The sequence below is a fragment of the Euprymna scolopes genome, chromosome 46 (assembly GCF_053919585.1).
Source record: "Euprymna scolopes isolate OS-2025 chromosome 46, ASM5391958v1, whole genome shotgun sequence".
Taxonomy (NCBI): Eukaryota; Metazoa; Mollusca; class Cephalopoda; order Sepiida; family Sepiolidae; genus Euprymna; species Euprymna scolopes.
In genome coordinates this window covers 32,995,714-33,005,567 of record NC_136527.1, presented here as the reverse complement: position 1 = coordinate 33,005,567, position 9,854 = coordinate 32,995,714, and the positions used below count along the sequence as shown (strand labels likewise).

General features: G+C 33.9%; 1 protein-coding gene across 1 annotated transcript; it reads right to left on the bottom strand.

Annotated features, from left to right (window-relative positions):
- Nucleotides 1-6,653: 6,653 nt before the first annotated feature.
- Nucleotides 6,654-7,361, bottom strand: LOC145270086 (uncharacterized). Its single transcript, XM_080125686.1, has one exon. It carries the CDS (start codon nucleotides 7,359-7,361, stop codon nucleotides 6,654-6,656), a length of 708 nt encoding a protein of 235 aa, XP_079981812.1.
- Between the last annotated feature and the right edge of the window lie 2,493 nt (nucleotides 7,362-9,854).

Here is a 9,854-nt window from a genome sequence, read left to right as displayed (position 1 = left end):
TAAAGAATTTGTGGAGCTTGAAAGATTCTAGACATTGACCGTTGTTTTTTTAGCTTTCAATCGGCAAAATTCACCCATATGTAAAACGATATAATTTTATTAAAAGTTAATATTATCATAACTTTCATACCATTTAAAAAAAAGGGAAAAATAAAATAATAATAATTTTTAAAAAATGTTTTCATCGTACGAAAATAATGAAATTGCGAGACGAAAACTGTGTTCACATAATTGACACTTTAAAATAACGTTCCCATGTAGTAAGCACGTGAAAACATACCCGTGTTTAATAAATCTATTAAACAATCAGCTAATGGTCAGATTCTAATCAAATTTTCGATACTTATCCATTTCAGAATGAAATTTCATATAAAATGCAGTTTCTGTAAAATATATGTGAGGAAATATCTTTTAGTGTGTGTCCCCCCCCCTATATATTTTTTCAAAATTTGAACAAAATATATTTTAAATTTATCGAAATTTCTTTTTATGAAGAAACATAAAAGTGCAAATAAGTAACAAATATTTTTTTAAAGTTTAAATACACGTAGTGAACAAAAATATATGTAGTGAACAAAAATATATGTAGTGAACAAAAATATATGTAGTGAACAAAAATATACGTAGAAGTTGCAATGAAAAAAATTGATATATATTTAATATTATTATGTTTTTTTTTTAAATAATTTAATTGGGCCTATAAAAAAAAAATTTCAAGAAAAATCTTTAAAAATCTTTTTTATGTATGTACCCGTGCGAACGAAGATGTCATATTCCAAAAATCACGTAAACTGGTCAAGTATTTCTTTATGTAAGAAAATCACATATTATGACAAATTTTATCGGATAAAAACTTGAAAAAAAAAAACCAGATTTTATTTAATTATTTCTAACGATAATGATGAATATTTTTTCACATTTCAATAATTTAATGTTTAGGTAAAATAAATTCCTATTAAATTTAATTACATTAGATAATAATTTTTAAAAAAAAATGTTCGCCGTTGCTCGTATCAAGCGCATCAATTAATGATGTCACAAGATCATGTGTACATTTTTGGAAAAGATTCACATAAAAATGATAGTTCCTATTAGTCATTTAAAAATTAGAGAATTAATAAAGATGAAGTTTGTAATCTGTTCTCATGCAAATATTAAAATAGTAGTTAACGATAAATCAACATTTTCATTAGGATTATTCGCTTAGTAATTGTAGTTATCTCCCTTACATTTTTAACTTATTCTGCAAATGCGCAAAAATCGATACTAATTTCATGTATTAATACTTACGTTTTTGTTTTATAATCTGCTTTCGATTAACTTTATCGGCTTTTATAAAGGAAACGATTTTTCAAATGTGATTGACTTTAAAAGCTCAACTTGACATTCAAGGTGACGAACGGAAGAGCGAGTTCGCAGAAAGAAAAATTGAAGAGGAAAAATAAAAAAAGAAATCATTTCGAAATAGAGCCGATCTATTTGGTGAATATCACGGATAAAATTAGTATTATTTTATTTAACATTTTAATATTTACATGAGAGAGAACAGATTAAAAGTTTAATATTTATTAATTCTCTAATTCGTTGCACGTGCAATTTAATGGCGGAAACTGATAGTCTCTAAAGCCGCCTTTTCGTATTTGTATTTATTTATTTATTTATTTATTTATTCATCTTTTTTAATTCTCTATTTCGTTGGCGGAAACTAATAGTTTGAAAGCTGGTGTACAATTTTTTTTATTCATAGATTTTCCGATTTTTTTTTATTGCGTTTGAAAGATTAAATTTAAAAATCACAAGTGAAAATTTTTTACGGCGTCAGAAACTGACAAATTCAGCTAAATTTAAAAATTAAATAAATTCCTTGTAAACCCCGAAAATCTCCTGAAAAAAAAAAAAAACTAGTTTTCAAAGATAATTAGTAAAATAAAGGCTTCTTACCTTCCACGACGAAAAAGTCTCAAAGTTGTATCAAGAAGCGCAACTTGATGTAAGAACGAAAACATGAAATCCGATCCTACTAAAACGAAAACGAAACGAAACTTCTTTTTTTTTTTTAATTACTGCAATAATTAATTTTAATTATTTTCTCCTGGATTTTCACTTTTAACCGCAACAAAAAATAAAGTGGAAAATGACTAAAACGAAACAAAACTTCTGTATTTTTTTTTTTTTTTTTTTTGCAATGCTTAGCTTTAGGTAGGTAAGAGTAACTTATCTCGCCTTTGTCACTTTTTTTTTAATTACTGCAATAATTAGTTTTAATTATTTTCTTGTGTATCTTCATTTCGTTGCAACAAAAAAAAAGTAGAAAAATATTTTGTAATAAATAAATATAAGTTGCATTCAAAATAATAAAAAATAACAATTCACCGTTTTGACGAGTTTTGTTAACAATAAACAAAACAAAACAAAAAACAGCAAGATCAGTTACTCTTCTACCTACCTGGATTTTAATGCTTTTATTTAGATAGATGAGTTACTCTTCTACCTACCTGGATAAGTCATGAATTTTAATGTTTTTATTCAGTTTGATAAGTTACTCTTCTTCCTATCTGGATTAGTTATGTATTTTAATGCTTTTATTAGGTTTGTAAGTTACTCTTCTACCTACCTGGATTAGTTATGTATTTTAATGCTTCTATTCAGTTCAATAAGTTACTCTTCTACCTACCTGGATTAATTATGTATTTTAATGATTTTATTGGGTTCAATAAGTTCCTCTTCTACCTACCTTGATAAGTTATGTATTTTAATGGTTTTAATCGGTTCGATAAGTTACTTTTCTACCTACTTGGATAATTATGTATTTTAATGCTTTTATTCCGTTCACTAAACTACTCTTCTACCTACCTGGATTAATTATGTATTTTAATGATTTTATTGGGTTCAATAAGTTACTTTTCTACCTACCTGGATATGTTATGTATTTTAATGCTTTTATTCAGTTCAATAAGTTACTCTTCTACCTACCTGTATAAGTTATCTATTTTAATGCTTTTATTCGGTTCGATAAGTAACTCTTCTACCTACCTGGATAAGTTATGTATTTTAATGCTTTTATTGAGTTCAATAAGTTACTCTTCTACCTACCTGAATAAGTTATGTATTTTAATGCTTTTATTTGGTTCGATAAGTTACTCTTCTACCTACTTGGATAAGTTATGTGTTTTAATGCTTTTATTCGGTGTGATAAATTACTCTTCTACCGACCTGTATAAGTTATGTATTTAATGTTTTTATTTGGTTCGATAAGTTACTCTTCTACCTACCTGGATAAGTTTTCTATTTTTATGCTTTTATTCAGTTCGATTAAATACTCTTCTACCTACCTCGTTTTTATTTGGTTTTATAAATTACTCTTCTACCTACCTAGATAAGTTGTGTATTTTAAAGCTGTTATTTTGTTTGATAAGTTACTCTTCTACCTACCTGAATAAGTTTTGTATTTTAATGATTTTATTCGGTTCGACAACTTACTCTTCTACCTATCTGGATAATTTATGTATTTTAATGCTTTTATTTATTTCGATAAGTTACTCTTCTACCTACCTGGATAAGTTATGTGTTTTAATGCTTTTATTCGGTTTGAGAAATTACTCTTCTACCTACCTGAATAACTTATGTGTGATAAATAGGACAGGAGAACTGAGTGAGCTTAAAGTAAGCTTTATTTCACTAAGAACAACGCGGAGAAGCGAGTCCACGTGTTCTACATTTCATACATAGGATAAAAACTAAAGGGAAATAATTCGCTTCCGGTAAGGGAAGTAATTCCCTTCCAGAAAGCATAGAAGAGAGTTCTTCTTTTGTCAGCACATTCTCCGCCACTCAGAGGAATCCGAGGCCGTATGATGATCTTAGGATGTAGAGTTACCAGGAACTGCAGGAGCGGTTTTCTGTTTAAGCTGCAAAGCAAACGAGAAAAGAAAAGTTCAAAGCAGATAGTTTTCAGCTAAATATTGGGGGCTTCGACGAACTCTAGTAGAGCGTCGAAGATTCGGCACCTCATTGTCCTCCGATGATCTCCTCTGTGGATCGTCTGATTGGGGAGAAGTAGGAACCGAATTCTCGAGGGGAGAGTTTTCATGCACTCGTGGCAGGGGGTCCGAATCGGGCAGCTGAGGTACGTCCTGTAGCTGTTGGTTTTCTGGCACGGGATCTATTTCTGCCTCTAGAATGCTCGATCTATCATCCAATGGAGATAAGTGGCGTAGGGACACTGTCGTCTCCCGTCCGTTATTGAAACGGATATGAGCATAGCTAGGATTGACTTCAAGTAGGTCTACAGGCTCGACTAGGGGCTCGTATTTGCTCCCGCGTACATGTCGCTTTAAAAGAAGAGATTTAGCATTTGTTAGCCAGGTGGGCATAGAATTCCCAGTGGCTGATTTCCTTTGGAAATTAAAGAGACGTTCGTGAGGAGTGCTGTTCGTAGAGGTGGAAAGCAATGAGCGGATGCTGTGGAGGGCTACATCTAGCACACTTTCCCAATTTGTAACATGGAGATTTCTTGAGCGTAGAGCTAGACTCACTGTTTGCCAGATAATACCGTTATATCTTTCCACTTGTCCATTACCTTGAGGATTGAAGGCAGTTGTTCTGCTAGTAACAATGCCACAAGAAAGTAAGAATTCTCTTAGTTCGTCTGACATGAAGGCTGTTCCACGATCAGAATGTACAAAGGAAGGATTTCCAGACATGGAGAATAAGCTAATTAGGTGTTTTCGGACAGTAGCAGCTGAGATGTCGGCACAGGGGAAAGTGAAGGAGAAACGAGAGTATTCGTCAACCACTATCAGAAGGTACCGGTTGCGAGAATTTGAGGGTAACGGCCCCTTGAAGTCCACGCTTATTTTTTCGAATGGTTGACTTGCTTTAATGAGAATCTGAGGTGCCAACTTAAAGAACCTAGGTTTTACTTCAGAACATACCAGGCAAGTCTTCGAAACAGCTCTCACCTCCTCCACAGAGTACGGCAGATTTTTGGTTTTGATGAAATGTAGCATCCTGGTTACCCCCGGATGGCATAAGTCTGTGTGTAATGAGTGTAATTTGTCAGCGGATGTGGCGGAAGAACAAATTCGAGACAGAGTGTCTGCAGCAACATTTTGTTTCCCTGGTCGATAGGCAATATCATAGCTAAAACAGGCAAGTTCTAACTTCCATCTTGTTATCTTTTCATTTTTTATTTTGCTCTTTCCATTAGGGTCGAACATAAAAGAAACAGACTTTTGGTCAGTGGTTAGCTTAAAATGCTTCCCGAGCAGTAAATGTCGCCATTTTCGGATCGCCTCCACAATTATATAGGCCTCCTTTTCCACTGATGAGTGCTTTTGCTCGGCGGATGTTAATGTTCTGGAAAAGAAGGCCACTGGCCGAGAGTTCTGGGTCAGAGAGGCAGCGATGGCATGTTCCGAGGCATCAGTTTCAACCTCAAAGGGAAGAGAGGAGTCTATGGCTACTAGAGAGGATTTAGCAATATCTTTCTTTAGGTCCCTAAAGGCGTCAGTTTGTTCCTTAGAGAGGGGGAAGTTGGTAATCTTAGTTAGGGGATGTAGTTTCTCAGAGAAGTTAAATATCCACTTTGAATAGTGGGAGAACATTCCCATAGCTCGTCGAAGAGAAGGAGAATCCTGAGGGACAGGCAAGTCCATCAACCCTTTAAGCCTGTCAGTGTCTGGCTTTACCGAACCTTTGCTTATTGTATAGCCGAGCAAGTCTATTGAAACAAGAGAGTAGTGACACTTGCTTTCATTCAGTGTCAGTTAATATTTCTCTACAGCCTTCATAAAAATTTTTAAATTAGCATCATGATCTGCCTGATTTTCTCCACAAACTGTAACATTGTCAATGTAAGCGAAGGTTCCTCGGAGGTCTTCTCGTTTGATGATATCGTCGATTACTCGTTGGAAGCTAGCTACTCCATTGGTTACTCCAAACGGAATTCGCCGAAACTGGTACAGGGATCCAGAAGCTTCGAAGGCTGTGTATTTTCGTTCTTCCGGCTTGATTGCAACTTGATGATAAGCACTAGTTAGATCAAGAGTGCTAAACACTTGATAAGTGGCAATCTCATTTACCATGTCCTCCATTCGAGGAAGAGGATAAGCATCTAGGAGAGTGAAACGGTTTATCGTTTGAGAGTAATCCACAACAAGTCTCTTCTTGTGATTCTCAGGAGTCACTACGATCGTTTGGGGTCGCCATGGAGATTGAGAGGGCTCTATAATACCTTCCTTTAGCATGCGGGTTATTTCCGATTTAATAAATTTGGCATCTGGTAAGGTATGTCTCCTGGATTTAATCGCAATTGGGCGACAGTCTGGGGTTAAGTTTGTAAAGAGAGACGGGTAAGGGACATTTTTAATGGCGGTAAGCCCACAAACAGTGAGAGGGGGGAGGGGTCCTCCGAAAGGTATTTCTACCGACGAGTGTTGGTTCAGAAATGTATGTCTGAGAATTACATCACTGCACAGGTTGGCCATAATCGATAACTTGACATTATCGTACTCCCTTCCATTCAGACCCAGAGGTACAACACAATGATCGAGAGTAGAGGACGAATGAGAACTGCTAGTCATCAAAATCTTCTCGGAACTTGGCAGGACCGTTAACCCGAATACCTTAACTTTGACAGGATGGATAAAATTTTATAAACTTCCAGTATCGATGAGTATCCTTATGGGTTCACCTTTGATTTTTCCCCATAAGGACGAACGAGAGAGACTCTCCGAAAAGTTAAGAGAAGGAACTGACGAAGCAAGAAGAGACTCACCGTAGTTTATAGCAGCAGCAGCAGCAGCAGCAGCAGCAGCCGTTGGCGATCTGCAGACACGAGCGAAATGGCCTTTCTTCTTACAGTTTTTGCAAAAAGAATTTCTGGCGGTGCACCTCGCCCGGTCATGCTTTGGGTTTCCACAGAAGAAGCATTTCTGTCCTGAGAGTGACGCTACTGTGGGTTGCTCCTCGCATCTAGACTGGTTGTCGTCTTCTTCCGTTCCGACTGCAGATATTGACGCAGTCAAGGAGTCCGACTGAGCGTACGATGACAACTGTTTTTGAGCTGTCTCGAGCGTGAGAGCCTGGTCGAACGCAGTATGCAGGTCGAGTTTCTTGTTCTCCAGGAGCCTCTGTCTGATGTGGCATGACTCGATTCCGTTTATGAATGCATCCCTGATGTATTCATCCCTCGCTTGTATCGCCGACACAGCCTGAAAGTAACAATCCTTGGCAAGTTCTTTTAAGGACTGTAAATACTGGTCCATGCTTTCGTTTCTTTGTTGACGACGAGTTGCCAGTAAATGATGACAGAAGATGCTGTTTTTAGGTTGAACAAAAACCTCTTCTAGGGTGTTCATAGCTGTCTGGTAGTCATTTAACGTCAGAAATGTGTTTATAAATCGCTGGAGACACCAGGTTGATTAATAAATTGAGTTTTAACTCGTCTGTCAGTTGCGGACCACTAACCGCCTCGATAAATATAACAAACGACCTCTTCCAATGTCGCCATATATCGGCGGCGTCCGCCTTTGTGGGATCCAAATCAAGGCGTTCGGGTTTCAGGTACTTCTCCATAGTTCTTTAGTGAAATAAATTGTGATAAATAGGACAGGAGAACTGAGTGAGCTTAAAGTAAGCTTTATTTCACTAAGAACAACGCGGAGAAGAAGCGAGTCCACATGTTCTACATTTCATACATAGAATAAAAACTAAAGGGAAATAATTCGCTTACGGTAAGGGAAGTAATTCCCTTCCGGAAGGCATAGAAGAGAGTTCTTCTTTTGTCAGCACAATAATCATAAAAATATTTTTAATATTTCACAGACATTACGATAAGCAGTATTCATTCAATATTTTCATGAAAAAATATAATTATGAAAATATTTTTAATATTTCACAAACATTACGATAAGCAATATTCATTCAATATTTTCACGAAAAAATATTATTATAAAAATATTTTTAATATTTCACAAACATTACGATAAGCAATATTCATTCAATATTTTCACAAAAAATATAATTATCATTCAACCACAGTACTGGTTGAATATATGCTTAAGTCCGAAATTGAATGAATCGAGACACATTCAAACCCCCACCACTAATTCCGTTCGCAACCAAATTTCAAACAGGTTATATAGTTGGATAGAACACCCCATTGGGTACATTTTGTAAAAAAAAAATTCGAAAATTGGTTCAGTAGAAAAAAGTTACAACAAAATATGTGAGTTCACAAACAGGAGAGTAAGTACATACATAAGTGACTAACGCTTTTTTTATTTTGTATAACTTTTTTTTTGTATATAAATATATTTTACTGCGATTTTGCCAATATGACATGTTAGCGTAACGGTTAGAGTACCGGGGGTTGGTGGAAAGATTTTAGGTTCAATCCCGTGTATCGTTTTTTTTATAATTAAAAAAAACGAACTTTTTTAATAACTAATTTTTTTAACTCTCTTTATGATTTTATAGCAAAAATTTGTGAATTTATCGATTAAAAATATTAGTGAATTCTATGATATACATATTCTTTGAATGAACTCAAATTTTTCGTCATCAGATTTGATGAAAAATGTAGTCATTTAATAACAACTACTGTGATTCGAAATTAAATTGAAAATGTTATATGTTACCGTAACGGGTATAGAGCCGGGATTGGTGGAAAGATTTAGGTTCAATCCCGTGTAATGTTTTTTTTTTTTTTAAATTAAAAACCGATGAAAATCGAACTATTAATATGCTAATAAGTCGCCGGTTCCAAGTTATTATTATAACTACTACTCTTAGAGCTGTTGCTGCTGCTGCTTTGAGAGCGTGTCTCGTCCATATTATAATCAGCAGCAGTGAACCTGCTTGCCTAGTTTCGGAAGTAAATAAGTCGAATAATACATGTGAACTTAAAAGACTAAAAAGAAGAAAATACTAGTGAGAGTGGCAGAGACAATCAGGAGAAGCCAGAAAAAATGGATAAAATAAAAGGTTTAGTTTTCATTTTATTTTAGTAGAAGAAATGAAAGAAAAAACAACACAACTTTATTTAAACTGACTCGGAAATACTGAAAATAGTTTAAAGATTGTTAAATTTTTATTTTACTATTCATTTATCTCATTCGTTCAGGGAATGAAAGAGAAATATTTTTTTTTAGAAAAACAGACAACATTGTCGATTATTCCTGTATTTTTCTTTGCGTGTATTTATATATATAATATTAACAACGAACTTGGAATAATAATGAAAATAAATATATATACAGAATATAATATATATATATATATATATATATATATATATATATATATATATATATATATATATATATATATATATATATATATATCACGAATTCATGAACCGCAGTCTCGGTAGAGACCCTGGCTCGGAACTACTGTGATTGAATGATAAATATTGCATAAATGTGTGTTTGAGAGCTAATTTTTTTTTTGACAATCATTAATAAATATTATAAATTTATATATTAATACAATAGCAATGCCTGGAAAAATCATGGATTATATGGAAAAATGCGCGCATGAAAAGTAATATTCTTAAGATTTTAGTAAACCTGGAAAAGTAAAGGACAAGAAATTCAACCTGGAAAAGTAAAGAACAAGATATTCTAGTAAAGTAAAAAATAAGAATTTGTTAGACTTAAAATATTGCAGCTAAAAATAAAATTTGATTATTGATAAATATTTTATTTATTATTTGCATATTTTGTTGTTTATTGTTGAGTTAGAAAGGGTGTCAGTCGGTGGATTGAACTTATTTTCCCCCTATTATTTGCATATATTTATGTAGTGAAAATTGTTTGAATAAAATTAATTCATTAGTTAGTAGATAGAAT

Bases quoted from the DNA above. Each gene is read 5' to 3' on its own strand.
- LOC145270086 (XM_080125686.1), bottom strand. From the start codon at position 7,361: ATGAACACCCTAGAAGAGGTTTTTGTTCAACCTAAAAACAGCATCTTC.